This window comes from Talpa europaea (assembly GCF_964194135.1).
Source record: "Talpa europaea genome assembly, contig: HAP1_SCAFFOLD_92, whole genome shotgun sequence".
Taxonomy (NCBI): Eukaryota; Metazoa; Chordata; class Mammalia; order Eulipotyphla; family Talpidae; genus Talpa; species Talpa europaea.
In genome coordinates, this window is record NW_028168026.1 from 65,001 (window position 1) to 87,500 (window position 22,500).

The 22,500-nt window shown below is 56.2% G+C and overlaps 1 protein-coding gene across 1 annotated transcript; it reads left to right on the forward strand.

Moving 5' to 3' along the window:
- The first annotated feature begins 2,831 nt into the window (after nucleotides 1–2,831).
- On the forward strand, nucleotides 2,832–16,788 carry LOC311187975 (pre-mRNA-splicing factor 38A-like). Its single transcript, XM_084259753.1, has one exon. The coding sequence runs from the start codon at nucleotides 11,245–11,247 to the stop codon at nucleotides 12,094–12,096; it is 852 nt and encodes a 283-aa protein (XP_084115879.1). The 5' UTR covers nucleotides 2,832–11,244; the 3' UTR covers nucleotides 12,097–16,788.
- The last annotated feature ends 5,712 nt before the right edge of the window (nucleotides 16,789–22,500 follow it).

The following is a 22,500-nucleotide window of genomic DNA, read 5'->3' on the forward strand; positions in this document are numbered from 1 at the left end:
TCAGGGGCTGCGCGCGCGCAAGCCCCTGGGCAAGAACAAACGCTCTTCCCCCAAACGCACGCACGACCCAACAACTCCCCTCCCGAAGGAGGAGAGAAGAGGGCCGGCGGCGCCGGGAAGAGACGCACACGCGAGCGCCTCAACGGCCAAGGCAGGGGAGGGCAGGGCTCGGTGCAAAGCGCGCCCAGGGGAAGCGCTCTCGAGAGGCGGGCCCCTGGCACTGGCCAGGCCACCGTGGAAAACACGCGCGGGAATCCCACCGCTACAACACGAGAGCGGTCCCGCGCCCACGCCCGGGGCGCCAGCCGGCCTTCAGCCAAGCCCATCGAGAGAGCCTCTTCCCCGCGGGCCCGAGCCCCTGAAAACCCCAGGGGGGTTCCCCCCCAAGCCGAAAACCGTCGCGGCACCCGCCGGCGGCAACAGCTCGCTTCTTTCCATCTGCTTCCCGTCCTTTCACGGTCCTTCTTCCCCCACCCCGCCACCGCGACGGGGGGGCTTGCACACGGTCCCCATGCCACCGCCACTCACTCTCCTCCTCCCCCGAGCAAGCGAGGCGGCCCGACCCCGCCCTGCAACCGCAAACACCACCCACAGGCCGCAGGGCGAAAGCCCGGGACGTGGGGGAGCGGGAAACGAGGGAAGCCCGGGCTCTCGGGGGCGGGGCGGGGCGGGGGGGGGGGGCGGTGAACGCACCCCTCTCCCCCCCCTACAAAACCGCGCGCGCGCGCCCTCGGGCAACACGCGCTTGGGGCGACGGCCCCAACACAAAAGCCACGCGCCACACGGCAGAAAAGCCCAAGGCCCGGCCCGGCGGGACCCTCCCCCGAGCCAGAGGGGGGAGGCGCGGGCCGCGGTAAGCAAAGAGCAGGCGCTCAGGGGTGCAACCCCCCTTTCCCGCACAGCGCAGGGAAGGGGAAGACACACCGCCGGGCGGAACACCCTCGACTCCACCCACACACAGGCGGAGGAGTTAAGGGGGCGACTCTGCCACCAGTGGCTTCTTGGGCGCAGAAGGGGGAGGGGAGCCAGCCTCCGACGGGGAATCCGGGTACCCCAAAACACGACGTGACTGAGACTACCCCTTTCTTTTCCCCCCCAGCATTTCGCAAAGATCGCTAGAGAAGACTTTCTCACCGAGGGCTCGCCGGCCCCACCGACAAGGCAAGGCCCCCCTCTTTTCTCCTCCTCGGGGGCCGCGGGGAAGCCAAACACCACACGTACCACCCCCGCGGTGTGGTGGGGGGGCACGGTGGGGGGGTCTGCGGTATGGCCAAGGCACAAAAGGCAACTTGAGCGTTCGCGGCCGGGTCCGTGGCCAGTCCCGGGAGAGAGGCTCACAAAGAGCCCCCCAAAATCCCAGCACCGCCTAGGCCCCTCCAAAGTAGGAGGAGGCGGCGCGCACAACGGCCCGCCACGATCGCTCACACGCCCACGTGCAGGCCCCCCCCCCAAGGCGGGGAAGGGCAAGGGCACAGGACGCGCGCTCGCCAAGCCAATCGGGGACACCCCGGCGACAGCGCGCCAGCCGGGGGCGACAAGGCCACCGCCCCCCTACAACAAACTAAGCAGGGAGGCGGTCGTGCCGGCCCCTCGCTTCTATAAACCGAGCTCGACCCCCAAAAGAAAAGCAAACAGGCGCCTCCAAAGAGGCACCGAGAGCGGGCGACCCCGAGGGGAGAGGGGGCACAACGCCGGGAGCCGGGCCGACGTCGCCACTCGGCCTCCTGCACCTGATAAGGACAACCCGGAGCGCTCCAGGAGCACCGCAAGACGGCCAAGGTGGGACGCGACCGAGCGGACGCGTGCCGAGGCGGGAGAAGCGGCCCCCCGCCACCGCGGCGGAGGGGAGGGGCCGCCCTCACAACACACGCCCCACCCCGAGGAGGGGGGGGCAAGAGCGAGCAGGTACGCTGTGTCAAAACAGTGACCCCGCGCGCACCGCCCCCGCGCCCACACCGCGAGGCGGCGAGGCGGGGAAGGAGCGCGGGATCGGGGCCGGATTCCGCACCCCCCGGCTCCCCACACACCGCCCAAGCAGGCGGGGGGGAGAGACGCGGGGACCCGCGGGCAGAGCGAGAAGAGCGGTCCCATTCGCCATGAACGTCCGTCCCTCGTCTGGCGCGGCTTAGGCCCGGCCCAGGAGAGCACGACATCACCACATCGATCAGCAGGGGGTGTTGGCAGCGGCCGTCCCCGGCGGGAACCCCCCTCAAGCGGAGAAGTTTGCCTGACACGCAGCACGGGAGCCTCCGGCGGGGCGGGGGTCCCCCAAAACGTCGAGACCACACCGCAGTGCCCGCGGCGGCAGGAGCACGCGAGGATGGAAGACGCCCCCCCCGCCGCCAACACACCGCTTTCCGCCGCCGCCCTCGGGCACCAGAGGCCGGAGGTGGCACCGCGGACCGGGGACCACCCCCTGAACTCCAAAAAGGCCGGCACGCAGGCCCCAGCGGGCAAGCTCCGAAACCGGGCAAGGTAGCAGGGAGGCCAGGGCGCCAGATGGTCAAAGCCCAGGCAGGCACAAAAGCCACTCCCCCCCCTGCGAGAGGAGCCCAGGGGACGGGACGGCCCCCGGTCCCCACCCCCGCTCCCTCGTCACAGTGGTCGAGGGAGACCGTGTCAGCACTTACCTGGTGACAGAAAATACACATTTTGGGCCGAAGATATCACGGTGCCCAGAGACGCGGCCGAGCTGCAGGTCACCGCGGCCCTCCGAGGACGGTGGCCCGGTCATCAACCCCGGCGACGACCCCATCGGCGGGGGTTGGGGGGGCGGGCGGGCGGGCGGCGGCGGCGGCGGCGGCGGCGGCGGCGGCGGCGGCGGCGGCGGCGGCGGCGGCGGCGGCTGCTGCTGCTGCTGCTGCTCTGCGCTGGTGGAAGGGGGGAAGGGGGACCCCCGCCAGCCCACAACCCCACACCATCGATCCGGGAGCTCCTGGGGTTATCTGGTCAACCTCAGGAGCGTAACCAGTCCGGGGTCCCGCGTCGCTCGCACTGGCGGCGGGAGGGGTGGGGCGGGGGGCCGCTCTACTTCTCGCTGCCGATTATGACTTCAACACGCAGGCGCAGGTGAACACCAGGGCCCGACGGGGGGGGGGGGGTGCCGCCGGCTCACGTGCACACCCGGCCCCCCGGTGTCAGCACGGGAACTCCCGAAGGAGATAAACGTTCACGGAGGAACGAGGGAGAGGCAGGCGGGCGAGGGCGGGACCGTTCCTCACGGGCTCCCCGTTCCCCGCCCGGGACTTAGAGAAAAAGCAAGGAACTTGGCAAGAGAAAAATGAACTTGGCGACGTCCCCTCGGACCTCCGGGCCCCGGACCCCGGCCGCTGCCGGACCCGTGGCGCACCATACGACCCACCTTGCACGACCGGGCCCGTCCCCTACCTCCGGAGCGACACAAAGGAACGGCCGTCCGGCCGCGGGACGCCCGCTTCCGTTGCTCTCGGCGGAGGCCCCGGCTCGCTAGCATGGCGCGGTGCGGTGGCCCGGTGGGGTGGGACGTGCCACGTAGGAAGGGACGCGTGTCACCGGTGGGTGGCTGGTCAACCCGCCCGGGCGGCCCAGACACCCCAGCCCGCCCGAGGACGCGGCGACAGCCACCCCACTATAGACCTGCACCTGCAATCCCGGCCGCCAGCAAGACTGCCGCACTCCCAAATGCGAGCGGATCTAGCCGGCTCCTGCCGCCGGCCTCCCGGAACTCCGCCTCGGGTAACGCGGCCAAATCTCCTCCCATCAATCGCTCGAGCGCTCCGGCGGAGAGCCGCTGACATAAAAACGGCCGCCAGGTGGCGCCCGACAACCGGCGCGAACAGCAGCGGGGCCGATCCTGATCTCAGGCCGCCGAGGGCTCACCGCCGGCCGCAAGGACGCCCGGTCTCGTCCCGGCCACCACCGTCCCCGTCCCCCCCCCTCCCCCCCCCGTTCGCTCCGGGCGGCCAGCGCCGGCCGGCTCCCCAGAGCGGCCACGAGCTGCGGCCTGGCAGCCGGGAAGACGTAACACACAAGAGAACCTCCGCAGGGCCGACACGGGAGGCAGTTTCCAGGGACGCAGGGAACGACCGACCGCGGGGCAACCCGGACCTCCTTGAGAGGGAACCGGCTAAGCCAACCGTCATCCAAGCTCCCTGCTAAAGGGTCTGAGGCCTGGCGCAGTGAGTGATCCAAAGCCATTGTCATCTGCAGGTTGGCTCACTGAACAAATCTTTCCTTAGAGAGCTTTCCATCTAAGTTTCAGCTGATGTAGACATAATTACTCCCCCCCACCCCACCCCCTCACACCCCACCCCCGCATTCTCTTGAGGTGGCAATGATACAATCTCGTCTTCAATTTCACCTGTCTCCAACGTGAGCACCATTGTGTCAATTTTTTTCGATGGAGCGCCGTGGAGCGCGCTCGCTAATTTGCTGATGTGCACAGTTACATTTTAAAAAAAAAAAAAAAAAAAAAAAGATTTATTTATTCATTTATACAAGCACTGGGTACAGTCAGAAGCTTGGGAGGGCGAGAGAATTCACCAGAGCCAGAGCGGGGAGCAGAGCAGGCAGAAGGACCGAAGTACACTGCTGAGGGGAGCAGCGGACAGCAGGAGAGGTCTGCGCGCCACGTGGGACCCTCCTCCGGTGGCCGGGGAGCAGCTGGGGATTGAACCGGCGCTGCAGAGGCCGCGGGGCAGCTTCGCAACCCAGCGCTCAACAGCTGTGCAACCGGGGAGGCCCCCACAGTTACATTTTTAACAAGGTTGGGCAGCCGGCCAAGCTGGTCTCTTTCTCTCCAAGGCCATCCCCCAAATGCCTGATTCTTTCCCCCTTTGCCCACCGCGGGCCCCACCCCCACCCCCACCCTTGTCTAGGAACTTGGCAGCAAATGGTTGTGTCCTGCTGAAAACCGATGCTATCAATCTAAGGGAGCTGTGTATAAAGACCGGTCTCCTCGTCGATAGACCACCGCCACAAAATCCACAAACAGCATGACAGCCCTGGATGCCCCCACCCAGCCTTGGGCAAGAAAGAGACGTGGTGAAAAGGGCAAAGAAGCTGGAGGGTGCGGTGGGGGGGGGGGGGGGGAAAGAGAGGAAAGGGGAGGGGAAGGGAGAGGAGGGAAGAGGACGAAGAAGCACTTCACCAAAGGGCGAAATGTTTTCCAGAGGCTAACTCTATGGGAAGATCCTCCTCAAAGGTCCTCTAATTGACATTTGACGCACAGGCACACACCGCACGAGCTAACAGGTGCTCCTGCCAGGGCCACGGGCGGTGAAGAAAACCCATGGTTATTGGGCCTCCCTGGTGGCACAAGGGGTTAAGGCACAACCTACTACGAAACTATCCGCAGCCACTGCAGCACGAGTTCGATCCAGCTGGGGAGCAACCCACAGGGCGCAGCAGACCTCTCTCGTGACTTGCCCGCTGCTCCCCTCAGCGGTGTATTTCAGTCCACCTGCCTGTTCTCTTCCCCCCCCACTCCCCCCACCGCTCTGTCTCTGGGGGAACCCTCTCACCCTCCACACCTCTGGCCTGTACCCTGGTTCTTGTATAAAAATAAATCTTTAAAAAAAAAAAAAAAAAGAAAAGAAAAGAAAAGAAAAGAAAAGAATCACGGGCACGGGGAGACCTCGCTGGTGGCATAAGGGTATCAGACGACACCTATGAAGCTGTCCGCAGCTGCTGCAGCACGAGTTGGATCCCCCCAGCCAGGGAGCTACCCACATGGTGCAGCAGACCTCTCCTTGTCTCACATGCTGCTTCCCTCGGCAATGTATTTCAGTATATCTGTTGTTTTTGTTTCCCACTCTTGTTTCTGGTGGACCCTCTCACCCCCCACACCTCTGGCCTGTACCCCAGTTCCTGTATGCATAAATAATATGTTGTTGTGTTTTTTTTTTAAAAAAAAGATGTATTTATTTATTTATTTGTTTGGTTGGTTATTTGTTTGTTTGTTTATTTATTTATTTATTTATTTATTTATTTATTTATTTATACAAGCACTGGGCACAGTCAGAAGCGCGGGAGGGTGAGAGAATTCACCAGAGCCAGAGCAGGGAACAGAACAAGCAGAATGACGAAGTACACTGCTGAGGGTAATAGCGGGCGCTGCAGCAGAGGTCTGCGCGCCATGTGGGCCCTTCACCTGGTGGCCGGGGATCGAACCGGTGCTGCAGAGGCTGTGGGCAGCTTCGCAACCCAGCGCTCAACCGCTGCGCCACCGGGGAGGTCCGACTTATTTATTTTTAAGATTTATTTATTTATACAAGCACTGGGTACAGTCAGAAGCGCGGGAGGGTAAGAGAATTCACCAGAGCCAGAGCGGGGTACAGAACAGGCAGACCGACCAAGGAATACACTGCTGAGGGGAGCAGCGGGCGCTGCAGGAGAGGTCTGCGCGCCCGCCATGTGGGGCCCTCGCCCGGCAGCCGGGGATCGAACCGGTGCTGCAGAAGCTGCGGGCAGCTTCACAGCCCAGCGCTCAACCGCCGCGCCACCAGGGGAGGGCCAATAATCAGTTTTTTAAAAAAAGGAATCACAGGGGAAATTTCTTCCAAATATTTAGGACTGAAAGCTTTAGAAAAGAAGGAACAAACACCAACGGAAGAGAACATGTACTTAATTTGACACTCACTCAGAATAGTTTCATTTTGTATGTTTCTGGGCAATCTCTGTGATATCACAACCATGACAATCATCCATCTCATCTCCCAAATACCAAAAATAGTCCTCATAACTATGGGATTTTCTCTCACAAAGACAGTGCTGTACATGAACTTGCCATGAAGAAAGGTGTGAACGACATAAATGACTCTCGCACCTCAATGTGCCTACATGTCAACTTTGGGTCCCCATGAAATCACAGGTACACGAGTGTATGTTCTTTGCACACCATTCAACATAACCAAGACAGAGTCATTCCAAATACCCCCACAACACACGAGTGGACAGAGACTTGTGATATATATACAATACATGGTCAATGAAATCCTGCTCAGATAGAAGAAAAAATGATCTTATACTCTTTGGAACAACATGGAAGGAATTTGTAGGGCTGACGGTGAGTTTAGTCAGAAGGCAAAAGAAAATAATCAAATGTTTTCTCTCATATGTGCAACCAACCGTAAACAGACAAATGCAAAGATGTAACAAATCACTGCAAAACCAACAGAGTGGTTCTCAGACGGGGAGAGCATCAATTTGACAGCGAGATGACCTTACAACCTTTGGGGAGAAGCGAGGTTAGACTCATAAATACACAAGTGAAGATATATCCTTTATATATCTATCTATCTATCTATCTATCTATCTATCTATCTATCTATCTATCTATCTATCTATCTAGATATATCTATAGACAGACAGCTAGATAGACAGATAGATACGCACGCATGCGCGCGCGCACACACACATTTATCAATCTATGTAAACCAAATTATTCTTATATTATTTTTAAAGGCTTATTTATTTATTTATTTGTTTGTTTGTTTGTTTGTTTGTTTGTTTTTGTTTATACAAGAACCAGGGTAAGGGTACAGGCCAGATGCTACCCACATGGTGCAGCAGACCTCTCCTTGTCTCACATGCTGCTTCCCTCGGCAATGTATTTCACTACATCTGTTGTTTTGTTTCCCACTCTGTTTCTGGTGGGCCCTCTCACCCCCCACCCCACACCTCTCGCCTGTACCCCAGTTCGAAAACACATGGTTATTGAGGGTTTCCTTGGTGGCACCCAATGTGGGAGGCAGAGCTGGGGGTGCGGGGGTGTGGGGAGTGTTTTATATCATTTCATTAAGGGAAGACTTGGTCTGGGCACCTAGCTCAGCTAAACAACGCTGGGAGATGCAAATTAGCTTAAGAAGAGGGGGCAGGGGAACCAATGGGGTTGCCATGGGAACCTGGCCATCAATAGGGGCTAGCAAGAATTTCCGGAAATGCAAAACAGAGCAATCTCCCATCTCACCCGCTGCTTCCCTTAGCAGTGTATTTCAATTAGTCCTCCTTTTCTGTTCTTCACTCTTTTCTGGTGAATTCCTTCACCACCACCCACGCCCCCCCGCCCACACACACACCTCTTGCCTGCACCCCAGCTCTTGTATGTGTAAATAAATAAATTTAATCCCGAGAGACTGCGAGAGATCCGGATTGGAGCCCCCCTCCCCCATCGCGGCTGCCGCCGCCGCCGCCGCCGCCGCCGCCGCCGCCACCACCACCTGGCTATCAGGCTCATGATCATGCACATGCCCTTAGGGTGTGTTTTCATCTATCCAAGAGCCGTCCTGATTTCCCGCTTTGCCCAGCTGGATGATAATCTTGTGGGATCAGTGCAGTCTTGGTGAAGCGCATCATAAACAGTTACATAAATAAACCAGCAGAGCCCATCTGCTGGGAGGAAACCTGAAAGCCCTCAGAACATTCCTCGCAATAAAAGTGCCTTTGGTTTATGCCAGGAGGTTGGGCGGGGTTGGGTGGGTTTGGGTGGATGGCTGGCTGGCTGGCCTGGAGTCGCTTAGACTCACGATGGGATTTAGAGTGCGCGCGCACGTGTGTGTGTGTGTGTGTGTGTGTGTGTGTGTGTGTGTGTGTGTGTGTGTGTGTGTGTTTGGGGGGGAGGGGTCCTTGTTCCATGACACCATCTGTTTCAACCGCCAGGAAGTAAGCCTCCTGGGATTTCGGTGGAGTGACTCATCAAGCTCCAAAGAGGGGCCTCCCCTGGTGGCGCAGCGGTTGAGCGCTGGGTTGCTTGAGGCTGCCTAAAGCCTCTGCAGTGATTCCCTGGCCACTGGCGAGGGTCCCACAAAAAAAAAAAAAAAAAAAAAAAAAAAGCTCCAAAGAGGAGAGAGAGAGACAGACAGGACAGACACACACACACACGCACACGCACACACATATAGACACGCGCTGAATACTAAAAGACTCACGTTAAAACGGCCACATCGGGCCTCCATGGTGGCGCAAGGGGTTAAGACGCAACCTATGAAGCAATCCACAGCCACTGCAGCACGAGTTCGATCCCCGGCCAAGGAGCTACCCACATGGCGCAGCAGACCTCTCCTGTCTCGCCCGCTGCTCCCCTCAGCAGTGTACTTCAGTCCATCTGCCTGCTCTGTTCCCCACTCTGTCTCTGGTGAATCCTATCACCACCCCTACCCCCACCCCCACCTTTCTGGCCTGTACCCCAGTTCTTGTATGCATAAATGAATATTAAAAAAATAAATAAAATGGCCACATCCCCTAATGCCATTTACAGATTCGATGCGCTGCCTCTTCCAGATCCCCGTGAGATTTTAAAGATATATTCTGAGGCAGGGATACTGGTGTTATTTTTAAAGCCGAGATACTGTATTTGTGGCTCAGCTGAAGTCGAACCCCAAGCCATGATCATGGAGGATAAGACTAGAAAGTTTGGGGAAGGAGGTGATACTGGAATTGTCAGGCCTAGTCTCCCAGCCAGGAACAGATCCCAGGCTGCAGGTGCAGCGCCAAGTCCCAGCCACCAGACCACCACGGGTTGGTGTGTCATGAAGCCGCAGCAGGACCTTCGCAGACGCTCAGGCAAGCAAGCGAGAAGAGGCAGGTTTGTTTAGAGAAAGAAAAATTTTTTTGAGGAGAAAAAGAACAGAAATGAAGTAGGACTCCCAGGCCATGAAACCAGGCCAGGGAGGGGCAAGGAAGCCAAAGTGGAGTCGTGTCTCAGGGAATATATACCTTCTTTCCCTCATTATTCTAAAGCTCCACCAGTGTCTTTGTGATTGGTTAGCTCTAGGCTTTCTCACTTAACCTGCTACTGAGCGGGGGATCTTTACCTTCCTTATCTAACAGGTGTGTCCCTCCCCATTTGTTGCATCTTCCCCCTTGTTTGATAGATTTATCTTTATGGCCCAGCCTCCCAGATGAGCACCCCTGCATTTTAGGGAAGAGAAAGTTCAACATCAGCTATTGAAGAAAAACAGGCTGGTGCCCACCAGTCTCAGTGCTGACCCCTTCTCATCCTCCCCCTTGCATAAATATCCCTGCACTCTGACAAAGGGGAGGACGGTGGTCTTCCAGACATGAGTCTGCTGCCCTCCTAATTTGTCCATAAATTAAACCACTCTCCATTTCCCCAAACTCCACCTCCCTTTATCACCTGGGGGAAACCAAAGCCAGCGTTCACAATGTTGTCCTTGGTCCTGGGATGTTTATTGTTCCCAGTGGAATTAGGTACATTCCTCTAGTTGTCCTTATCTCTGAAGCCTTCCTAAACTCTTCAGAGGTCCCCTCCTGCAAAACTGCCTAATGACCCTAACTTGCCCTATGTCTCAGAGGCATCACAAGGCCCAGAAGACATTGTCACATTGTCGTCAAACAATGGGGAGGGGAAGCACAGACCAGGTGGGGACAGGGAGATGGAGAGAGCCATTGTTAAACAATCACCCCGGCCCTTCCCCATCGACCCGGCCTCATATAGAGGGAAAAATGCTTAGGTGCCAGCCAGCCCTAGAGAGAATGAACTTCACAGCAGTTAACAGTCCCACAAAGAAATGAACCTCTCCGCGAGGCGATGAAGACTTCTTTGTCAGTGCCTTCTCTGCACTGGCAAGGTGCCACAGTGGCTGTACTGCCTGCCTGTCCCGCCTGCCTGCGACCGACCGACCCACCCACCCACCCGCCAACCGGCTGACTATGCAGGTGTTTCTCTTCACCGGCCTGATCCCTTCATGCCTCCCTGCCTCCCTGCCTCCCTCCCTCCCTCCCACTCTTGGCAAAGCAGCACAAGCAATACTGCCCACCTGTGACTAGGCAGGCCTCTCTTTTAAACAAACCCGTCCCTTACAGGGGCAGCTCTCTCTGCCACTTGTGTCTGTGCGAGCATCCCTAACTTCCCTTCCCTTTTTTACCATGAACCTGCCCCCTTGGGATAGAACCAAAAGGCCTCTGTCTGGTGGGGACCCTCACCGCTTATCGCTGAAAGGGAAGGCCCGAGGAAACTTTCCTCACAGGCCCCCCCCCCCCCCAACACCCAACACCTCCTCTTCAAACCAACATCAAGCCCACCAACTGCCAGGCTGCCTATACCGGTCGTTTGTGATGTTGCAGGCGCCACTCCTTGTCTTTCTTTTTAAAAAAATAACCACCCTTTGTTTCCAGTTTCGAGATGGTCGCTTAAACTGTTTAATTTTTTTCCCATCTCTCCCTCTCTCTCTTCGTTTTTTTCCCAAAAGTCCGGATGTGACGTATTAAAGGACCCGACGGAAATAGAACTGAAGGCATTCTGAAATGGCGAACTGTACAGTGAAGGATGCGCACAGCATCCACGGCACCAACCCTCAATATCTGGTGGAGAAGATCATTCGAACGCGAATCTATGAGTCCAAATACTGGAAAGAAGAGTGCTTTGGACTTACAGCTGAACTTGCAGTAGATAAAGCCATGGAGTTAAGGTTTGTGGGTGGCATCTATGGTGGCAACATAAAGCCAACTCCCTTTCTATGTTTGACCTTGAAGATGCTTCAGATTCAACCAGAGAAGGACATCATTGTACAGTTTATCAAAAATGAAGACTTCAAGTATGTCCGCATGGTGGGAGCACTTTACATGAGGCTGACAGGCACTGCAACTGACTGCTACAAGTACTTGGAGCCTCTGTATAATGACTACAGAAAAATCAAGATCCAGAAACCCAACGGAGAATTTGAACTGATGCATGTAGATGAGTTTATTGATGAACTGCTGCACAGTGAGAGAGTCTGTGACATCGTTCTCCCACGGCTGCAGAAACGCTATGTACTAGAGGAAGCTGAGCAATGGGAACCATCACCTGATCACTGCCGCAGGAGCCACCGAGACGTAGACAGACCCTGGCGCTCTCCCACACTGCGCTATAAGAGGAGTAGGAGCCAGTCTCCAAGAAGGCAGAGTCGGTCTCCCAAAAGGAGGAGACCCTCCCCTCGCCAAGAAAGGCATCAGAGCAGAAGTCCAAGAGGACATCGCCGTTGGACCCGAGATAGACGGCACAGATCCCGTTCCAAATCACCAGGTCATCATCGCAGTCACAGATGCAGGAGCCACTCAAAGTCTCCCGAAAGATCGAAGAAAAGCCACAAGAAGAGCCAGAGAAGGAATGAATAATGGAATCAGTCTGGTTTTAGTCCAAAAGGCTTATGGATGAAGGCGTCTGTGTGACGGGATTAAGAACTACTTCCGGGGGGCCTCCCCGGCGTCGCAGCGGTTGAGCGCTGGGTTGCAAAGCTGCCCGCAGCTTCTGCAGCGCCGGCCGATTTGATCCCCGGGCGGGCGAGGGTCCCGCATGGCGCGCAGACCTCTCCTGCCGCCCGCTGCTCCCCTCAGCAGTGTACTTCGTCAGTCTGTTACCGAATGCCGGCCTCAGTTTCCCTCAGCCAATAAAAGGAAACCGAGTTTGAGGAAAAGGAAAGCGGTTTTATTGGTCGACAAATGAGGAGGGCGGCAGACTCATGTCCACAAGACCGCCGTCCTGCCCTTTGGCAGTGGGCAGGGGTATTTATACTAGGGGGAGAGGGGCAGGGGTTCGCGAAGGGGAGGAGGAAGAGGTCCACACGGAGACAGGTGGGCGCCAGCTCAACACGGAGATGGATGGGTACCAGCTGGTTTTCATCAAGGGGAGGGGGAAAGTGTCAGCACAGAGATGGGGAAGGAGTCTTCAGAGGCCCATGGGTGTCAACTCATTCATTAAGGGAAGGGGAAGGTGTCTGCACGGAAACCGGTGAGCGCCAGCTTGTTTTTCTTCTCAAAGGGCAGGGGGGAGCTGCAACAAATGGGAAAGACAAGCTGTTAGTCCTCTTAATGCTAGATAAGGGGGAATTGCAAGAAATGGGGAAAGGACAAACTTGTTAACTGTATCAAGTCTGCCTGCTCTGCTCTGCCCTCTGGCTCTGGTGAATTCTCTCACCCCCCCCCCCCCCCCCCGCACTTCTGACTGTACCCAGTGCTTGTATAAACAAATAAAAAATTAAAAAATAAATAAAAAATGTATGGGGGGGGGAAGTTCCCCACGAAATAGTCATGATGATCCATTTCAGGGATGAAGAGTCAATCGAAAAGCTGTGACCGCATAAAGATCTTCTAGAAGTTATTTTCACGTCATTCAAAAGAGGGGTCAGTGAGGAATTGGCCTATCTGCCAGTAAGGGGGTGCTTCTTAAAGAGGGCTTCCGGGGCCTCCCCGGTCACGCAAGGGTTTAAGAAGGAACCTATGAAGCTATCCACCCACCGCCACTGCTGCCCGAGTTCGATCCCCAGCAGACCTCTCGTGACTTGCCCGCTGCTCCCTTCAGCAGTGTATTTCCATCAATCTGCCTGTTCTGTTCCCCACTCTGTCTCCTGTGAATCCTCTCACCTCCCATGCCTCTGGCCTGTACCCCAGTTCTTGTATGCATAAATAAATAAATAAATAAATCTTTTAAAAAAGAAAAACAAACAAACAAAAACTACAGACCCCGCATGGAGGCGCTGTGTGAGGACCAGCAAGACTTCTTACCAAACCTAACTGAAAGGTCTGGCAGGGACCAGAGTTGCTAGGGCGAAGAAGCATCTGGTAGGAAGCCCACCTAAGGACGAGAATGCTGCTGATAAATCTCGCCGTCCTCCTCCTCCTCCTCGTCTTTCCCTGCCGAACCTTTCACTAACTTGGCCTTCAACCCCTCTGCTGACTCAGAAGCTGCAGCACCCGACCCCCCCACCAATGTGTTTCCAAATGGAACCAGGATGTTATTTTCTCCTACCCCCGCAACAATGGGCTCATCTTTTCCAATTTCCCAAAGGAAGGAAGATGGGGTCGCCGCCGGCCTCCAGACCTCCCCCCCCCACCCCCATAGGCAGGTGACCTCAGCCTGAGATAATTCCCTCTTTCATGACCTTGACGTCTGTCATGCATCCCAGACCCAGTAGAGTCACTGTCATTTCTCGCAGAGGACAGGAGAATCGTGGAACTCTCGGCATATTTTTGCAGTCCTTCAATGCTGAGACAGGCGTGCGGGCGTGCGGGCGGGCGGGCGGGCGGGCAGAGCAAGAGAGACTCCAACTCTGAGAGAGGCAGAACTAACCCCCTTTCCACCGGTCAGGTGCCCATAGTTCCTGAGTCGTTGAATAAATGCATCTCCGTCTTTAAAATAAACTCGCTTGGATTTTTTTTTTAAGATTTATTAATTCATTGATTGATTTATGCATACAAGAGCTGGGGTACGGGCCAGAGATGGGGGGCGGAGGGGAAGGTGAGAGGGTTCACCGGAGACAGAGTGGGGAGCAGAACAGGCAGACGGACTGAAACACACTGCTGTTGGGGGGGCGCGGGGGGAGCAGGGGGCAAGACAGGAGGAGAGGTCTGCCTCGCCATGTGGGTTGCTCCCTGGCCAGCCGGGGGATGGAGAACTTGTGCTGCAGAGGCTGTGGACTGCTTCATGGTGTGGTGCTTAACCCCTTGCGCCACCAGGGAGTCCCAAACTCCCTTGCATTTTTGCGATTTTTTTCACTTCGCTACCTTAAAGGTTTTTTGTTGTCGTTCTCTCATCGCCAGGTCCTAATTCCTGAAGATAATCACGTTCATTAAAACGGCTGCGGATGAAACCTATCATGCAAGATTGAGGGAGGGGCGGGGCGGGGCGGGGAGAGGCGCCGGAGAGGAATACTCACCCATGTTAACCTTGCTACTAGATCCCTAGAGCCTTGCTACTCAAAGGAATGGACAGAGAGAGGATTCACTTGGCGTGGGGGAGGGGGTGGTCCTGTGAAAATGCAGATTGCGTGGCAGCAAAGCCCAACGTTGTGCCTGACTGAGGAACACACCCCCAAGCCCCCAGCACTTTAGGAGGAACAGTAGACTCTCTGGGGGAGGGGGACGAACGGGGAGGTGTGGGCCCCACGGGGGGGGGGGGGGGAGCGTTTCCCATTCAAATGTAGAGCGCGCTCCTCCCTCGCCTCCGGAGAAAGGCGGAGGTTTGACCTAGGTAGGCCTGAGCTGGCGTCTCCTCCCAGGCCACCGCCCTCCCCGGCTCCAGTGCCAACCCCCCCCCCACCCCCCCCCTCGAGTCCCCCTCGCTGGGTGGGTGGGGGTGGGGGGAGGGTGTATGGTCCTCGGCTTCCGCAGGCCAGGCGGCAGCGGCGTCGGGCGAGGGCCGGCGATCTGTGCAATTCTCTTCAACCGTGAAACAACAGAAAAAAAAAAAAAAAAAACCAAAGTGTCCGCTCTTTGGCACTCTGCCCTGGTGGCAGGTCTTCTTTCGGTAATCACCACTCGCCTTCCCATGCTCTTCTAGAGAGTGCTCTCCATCTCTGCTCCCTGGCCTGAGCCCACCCGCTTCCCCCGGGAAAGGCTGGGTGTCCTGCAAACATTGCAGGCCGGCTAGGTTCATTGTCAGTTCTCGCAGAGGAAGGAATTGTGGCGCCTCTGGCATATTTTTGCATTCCTTCCTTTCATGCTGAGACGGGGGTGGGGGTGGGGGGCCCTACAGGCAGGTGGGCAGGCAGAGCCAGAGGGACTCCCATGCTGAGAGAGGCAGAACAGCGCTTCCACTGCCCAAGCCCCCTTCACACCGTGAAGAGCCCATAGCCGCACAGCCGATACTTTGTTGCAAACCTGTTGCTTGCTAGATGCCCAAATGTTGGAAAACATAGCGTTGCAACGTACAGGCTGTCTGTTGTGTGGAAGGCGAAAAGTAGCCTGATTTACTCATTTTCCTTACACTGGGTGTCATGGGCACAGAGTTCCCCCCAACCCAGTCTCCCCAAGGACAGGTCAGAGCCCCCCCCCCCCCACCCCCGCCCCTAATTTGGTGGGCGGGGTAGGAAACCCATGTGCTCACACAGGATTCCTGTAAAAAAGGATGGGGACAGGTGGCAGGATGCTAGGCGCCACCTGGAGGAGTCCGAAGTGAGCTCCACCGGCGCGACACCCAGTTTGTGGAAAATTGTAAAAGAAGAATCCCTCTGAGAGGTTTCACCTGCCTGGCAGTTTCTTTTTTCTTTAAGATTTGTTGTTATTTGGGGTCTCCCTGGTGGAGCAAGGGCTTAAGACGCAACCTATGAAGCTGTGCGCAGCCACTGCAGCATGAGTTCCATTTCCCGGCCGGCCAGGGAGGTGACCCGCATGGCGCAGCAGACCTCTGCTGACTCGCCTGCTGCTCCCCTCATGTAGGGTAAGGTAAGAAGTATCAGGGTTTTCTGCCCTCCCGCCATTAGGATAGAGGACGGAGCCCTGTGGTCCCGAATGCATGCCTGATGGCGGGCACCTGGAATAGGGTCTGGGCCTATGTAGATGGGATTCACCCGGGGCTGAGACTGGGCTTTCAGGGGCGGCGGCGCGGGGACGTCAGCAGAAGCCGAGCGAAGAGAAGCAGAGAAGCAGAAGCAGAACCACGCGAGAGCAGAAGCCGAGAGAAGGCCGGAGAGCCCAGATAGAGTGAAGACTTGCTGGGGGGGCCTCCCCGGTGGTGCAGCGGTTGAGCGCTGGGTTGCGAAGCTGCCCGCAGCCTCTGAGGCACCAGTTCGATCCCCGGCTGCTCCCCGGCCACCGAGGAGGGTCCCACATGGCGCGCAGACCTCTCCTGCCGCCCGCTGCTCCCCTCAGCAGTGTACTTTGGTCCTTCTGCCTGCTCTGCTCCCTGCTCTGGCTCTGGTGAATTCTCTCACCCTCCCGTGCTTCTGACTGTACCCAGTGCTTGTATAAATAAAAATAAAGTAAATAAATCTTTAAAAAAAAAAAAAAAAAGACTTCCTGGGGGGCTGGGAGGCCTCCCAGCCCCCCAGCACCCTTGCCTGCCGTGGTGCACCTGGTAAATCCAAATAAAAGCCTGCAAAAGTCACCGAGGGCTCCAGGACTCTGACTCCTCCTTTACCGTGTCTGCATGGGATCACAGAAAACCTGCCCTGTGCCCATTCCTGCCCTTACACCTCAGCAGTGTATTTCAGTCCATCTGCCTGTTCTCTTTTCCCACTCTGTCTCTGGTGAATCCTCTCACCCGCCGCCCCCCCCCCCCCCCCCAGCATCTCTGGCTTGTACCCCAGTTCTTGTATGCATCTTTAGGAAAAAGATTTGGTGTTATTTATTTACGCATACAAGAGCTGGGGTGTAGGCCAGAGGGGTGGGGTGGGGCGGGGCAGGGGCGTGGGGGGTGTGTGTGTGTGTGTGTGTGTGTGTGTGTGTGTGTGTGTGTGTAGGAGGTGGTGGTGGTGGTGGTGGTGGTGGTGAGAGTGGGGGAGCAGAACGGGCAGGATTGACTGACTGAAAGACGCTTGTTGGGTAAATGAACAAGCGTCAGGCTTTTCTGCCCTCCCGCCATTAGGACTGATGATGGATCTGCGGCCCTGAAGGCATGCCTGATGGCTGGCACCTGGAGTAGGGTGTGGGGGCATACATAAGTGGGTACACCTGGGCTGAGACTGGGCTTAGAAGGGCGTTGTCACGGGGACACTAAGGGAACGAAAGAGAAGAAAGGAAGAGCAGAGGCCACCAGAGAAGGCCGGACAGCAGCCCAGAAAGAGTGAAGACTCGCTGGGGGCTGGGAGACCAGCCAGCCTCCCGCCCGCGTGCAACCCTTCCCCCCTCCCCCCCCTTCCCCTTACCTGCCGTGTACCTGGTAAATTCAATAAAAGCCTGGAAAAGCCACCGAGGGCTCCAGGACTCCTCCTTCACCCGTCTGCTCGAATCATAGAGATCCTGCACCGTAACTTCCTGCCCGTGCAACGCTGCTGAGGGGAGCAGCAGCAGCAGCAGCAGCAGCAGCAGCAGCAACAGCAGCAGCAGCAGCAGCAGCAGCAGCAGCAGCAGCAGCAGCAGCAGCAGCAGCAGGAGAGACAGGAGAGGTCCACTGTGCCAGGCAGCCATGTGGGTCAGCTCCCTGGCCGGGGATCGAACTCGTGCTGCCATGGGTGCCGATAGCTTGATAGCTTCGTAGTGGTGAAACGTAAGCCCCTGTGCCACCAGGGAGGCCCTCACCTGGTGGTTTCTGTAGCTTCCGTTCCGTTCCGTTCCCATTGCCCTTAAGCAGCAGCTCTCACCCTTTTGGACCCAAGACACAAATGAGAGGCAGAAAAGTGAGGTCTGCTAGATAGACCCAGCCAGGGAGACCACTCACCTATCTTGCCTGCCAGCCAGGACCGAACTGACTACCCCTGCTCCCAGCCCCCCATACACACTGTGGCTTTTAGTCTGGCCAAGCCAAGCTTAAGGGAGCTCTTATGATAGGAGGTGGGGTGGGGGTGGTGATGGAGCTGTTCTCATGGGGTCAGTCAACCGCAGGATCTACCGCCTCAGGCCTCGTCCTATGGCATGATCTGTGGCATCCGGTGTTTGTCGAAAAGCCGTTTTCCTTTCCTTTTGGTGGGGGTGTTGCGGGTGGGGGAGGTACGTGTGCATGCATACAGATGATTCAAGGGACCTAACTACCTACCTACCTACCTACCTACCTACCCACCTGTTAATGCGGTGCCACAAAGCGTAGGGGGTAAAATCGGGGGAAGGGGAAAGTGATCACGTTCAACAAGATGGCAGACAGGTTGATTATTTATCCGTAAAGTGGTTAACTCACGTGCGGACTTTGAGGTGGAAATACTTTATTCAAAATTTCACAGTGCTAGGGCCTCCCTGGTGGCACAGGGTTAAAGATACAGCGCTGGACCTCCCTGGTGGCCCAAGGGGTGAAGCTGGCTACCTGCCGCCTCTGGAACACGATTTTCCAGGCGGCTAACCCAGATGGTGCAGCAGACCTTGTCCTGTCTCACCCGCAGCTCCCCTCAGCAGCATATTTTCAGTCAGTCAGTCAGTCAGTCAGTCAGTCAGTCAGTCAGTCAGTCGGTCAGTCAGCCTGTTCTGTTCCCCACTCTGTCTCCGGTGAATGCTCTCACCCTCCCCCGCATCTCTGGCCTGTACCCCAGTTCCTGCATGCGTGCATAAATAAATCTTAAAAAAAAAAAAAAAAAAAAAAAAGGCAAGGGGCCTCCCTGGTGGCGCAGGCGGTTGAGCGCAGCGCTGTGAAGCTGCAGCCTCTGCAGTGACGGTTTGACCCCTACCGCCGGTCTCATGGCAAGCCGACCTCTCTCTCCTATCTCGCCCGCCGCTCCCCTCAGCAGTGCGTTTCGTCACTCTGCCTGTTCTGTTCCCCGCTCTATCTCCGGTGAACACACACACACACACACACACACACACACACACACACACACACAGGCCCCACCCACCCACCCACCCACCCACCGCGCATCTGGCTGGCCTGTACGCAGGCTCTTGTATAAATAAAATGAACCTTAAAAAAGTAAGTAAGTAAGTAAGTAAGTAAGTAAGTAAGTAAGTAAGTAAAATTTCTTTACCAAAAGAAAAAAAACAAAAAACTAAAAACAGAACGGTACCGTGCCAGTGCCATTTCCTTGTTCCTCAACTGTGCCACCTGGAGTGGTGGGTTCTTAGAAAACCCAGATGCAGATGCAGTGGGGGTGGGGGCGGGCAGGGAAGGGTTTCAGCTCATGTGACTAGGAAGCATCTGTGGGAATGCTAGCTAGCACAGCACAAAGGTGAATGGTCGTCCAGATATCCCACAAACCTCCCCTCCCCCCCACCACACCAAGATGGAAGGTGAAGACTTTGTTTTGTTTTATTTCATTCTTAAAGATTTATTTGTTTGTTTGTTTGCTTGTTTGTTTAGTTATTTAAGGGGCTCCCTGGTGGCGCCAGGGGTTAAGACTAAGATGCAAACTATGAAGCGCTGTGTTGCTGCTGCAGCACGAGTTCAATCCCTGGCCAGGGAGCTACCCACATGAATCCTCTCACCAACCCCCCCCCCCCCCCCCCGCTCCGGCTTGGACCCCAGTTCTTGTTCTCCCCCCCCCCTTTTTTTTTTTTAAAGATTTATTTATTTTTATATAAGAGCCGGGGTACAGGCCAGATGCGCGGGACGGTGAGAGGATTCACCGGAGACAGATCAGGGAACAGAACAGGCAGGCTGATGAAATACACTGCTGAAGGTGAGCAGTGGGTGAGACAGGCGAGGTCGGCTTCGCCATGTGGGTTGCTCCCTGGCCGGCAGGGGATCGTGCTGCAGAGGCTGTGGATTGCTTCATAGTGCGGTGCTTAACCCCTTGCCTTGTGCCACCAGGCAGGCCCCCATAACACATGTGTGTAATTAAAAGGGTTATTGTGTACATGTAACAAATGCCTCTCTAGTGTAGTTTAAAGGCCAGGGAAGGGCAGAGACCCACCCATTAAAATCGGTGCTTTCTCAGCCGTGTGGCGGTTCCTCGAAGTACTAAAAAGGGAGCTACTGGGGACCACCCTGGTGGCACAAGGGTTTAAGTGCGAACACCATGAAGCAATCCGCAGGCGGCATGGCGCAGCTGACCTTGCCCGTCTCGCCCGCCGCTGCTCCCCTCAGCAGTGTCTTTCAGCGCATCCGCCTGTTCTGCTCCCCGCTCTGGCTCTGGTGAATCCCCTCACGTCCTGCGCCTCTGGCCTAGCTACACCCCAGTCCGTGTATGCATACATAAATAACATTTTTTTAAAAAAGCACATAAAGACAGGAATTCAAAGGGATACCTGCACCCCTATGTTTATTGCAACGCTGTTTACAGTAGGCAAGATATGGAGACAACGCAAATGCCCAAAAACACATGGCTGAATCAAAAAGAGGTGGTGGTGTACGGACAAAATGGAACACTGCCCAGCAGCAATCCAAAAAGCTAAGCTCGTGCCATTCGCAGCAACATGGATGGAGCCAGAAGGGATTATGCTCAGTGAAATAAATAAGTCAGAAGGAAAGAGAAAAATTATAGGAGGTGTATAGGGGAACCCAATAAGGCTTGGATTGGGGGGGGGGGAGGAGACAACAATGATTTTAAACAAACAAACAAACAAACATAAAAACCCTAAATCCCAGGCAGTTTTTTTGCAGGTGAGAAGGGGAGGGAGAGGGGTCAACCCAAATCAGGGGAAGGAAGCCCACAGGGGACTATGGCGATGGTGCACGAGTGAATTGACGGTGGGAATTCGATGGGGACTACTACACCTGAGAGGAGAAAGGAAAGGACACAGTGTACAAAAGTGATCAATGATGTAAAATATATAAAAATAAGTAACATCATTAAAAAAAAAAAAATCTCTATGAGTAGGCCTTCCCCGATGGCGCAGGCAACGGTTGAGCAGCGCGCTGTGGAGCTGTCTGCAGCCAGCCTCTGCAGCGCCGGTTCGATCCCGGACAAGCCTGGGTGAGGGTCCCACATGGCGCAGCAGACAGACCTCTCCTGTCTCGCCCGCTGCTCCCCTTCAGCAGTGCATTTCGTCATTCTGCCTGTTCTGTTCCCTGCTCTGTCTCCGGTAAATCCTCTCACCCTCCCGCGCATGTGGCCTGTATCCCGGTTCTTGTATGTATGTTGGTTGGTAGGCAGGTAGGCAGGTAGGTAGGTAGGTAGGTAGGTATGAAATCAGTCCATCCATCCATCCATCCATCCATCCATCCATCCATCCATCCATCCATCCGTCCATCCTAAAAAAAAAAAAAACCGCTATGGCTATGAAAGCCAAAATGAACGAACGGACTGAAAATGAAAATCTGGGCTTTCTTTTTCTCAAACAGTGTTTGGCACAACCCATGAGCTGTTAAGAGACTGACCGGCGGCGGGTGGTCGGTCGGTCAGCTGACAGTTTCTGGAAGTGCTGTCATGTTGTCTGTCTCGTTTTCACATACATAGTGGGCACAAAAGGTATCCTACCAGGGCAAGTGATGATGGATCACAGGTGTCAGGGTGAGAAATCAGACACTTTCCAAAAACTACCAAGGAGGCCATCTAATATAAACCCTCTCCCTTCCCCTCTCCTCCCCCTCCCCCGTCCCCTTCCCCTCTGCATGGGAGAAGGGTACAGATGGGTGGGTGGATGGGTGGGGAGGGAGGCAGGCAGGCAGGCAGGCAGGCAGGCAGGCAGGCAGGCACTTTTTCTCTTATGGCCAGAAGTGCAACGTGAGGGTGTCTGATATGATCGTGCTCTTTCTGAAACCAGGAGGGGAGAACACTTCGTCGCCACTGGCGGTAGCGGTGTCGGGTTTTGGGGCTCCTGGATTTGGGAGTTCCTCACCCCTTGACATCAGCATGAGAGGAATTCGCAGCCAAAGGTTTCACAGAAACCGAGATCAACTTTATTTGGAGACAGAATAACATTCAGAACACCCACCCAGCCGTGGGGGGGGGGGGGCGGCGTCCGCGAGGGCTGTGCAGAGTCCTTTGGAAGAGCAAGTGCAAAGGAGGATGGGGGGGGCTCCAGTCTCACAACAGGGTTCAGAAACTGCTCACTCCCTGGCTTGGTAGGGTAGGTACAGTGCGCAGGCGCCACACACCAGGGGCCCCTATTTGGCAGCAGTTTCTAAGCCACGCCCCCTCCTCTTCAGTGGGGTGTTGCCATGGTGTCAAACAGCCCCGCGGGGGTGGGGTGGGGTGGGGTGGGGTGGGGGTGGGTGGTGGCTGGGGGAAGCGTTTCAGGGTAGTAGTGCCAGTCTGTCTCCTTTAGGGGGAGGAAGTTATCATG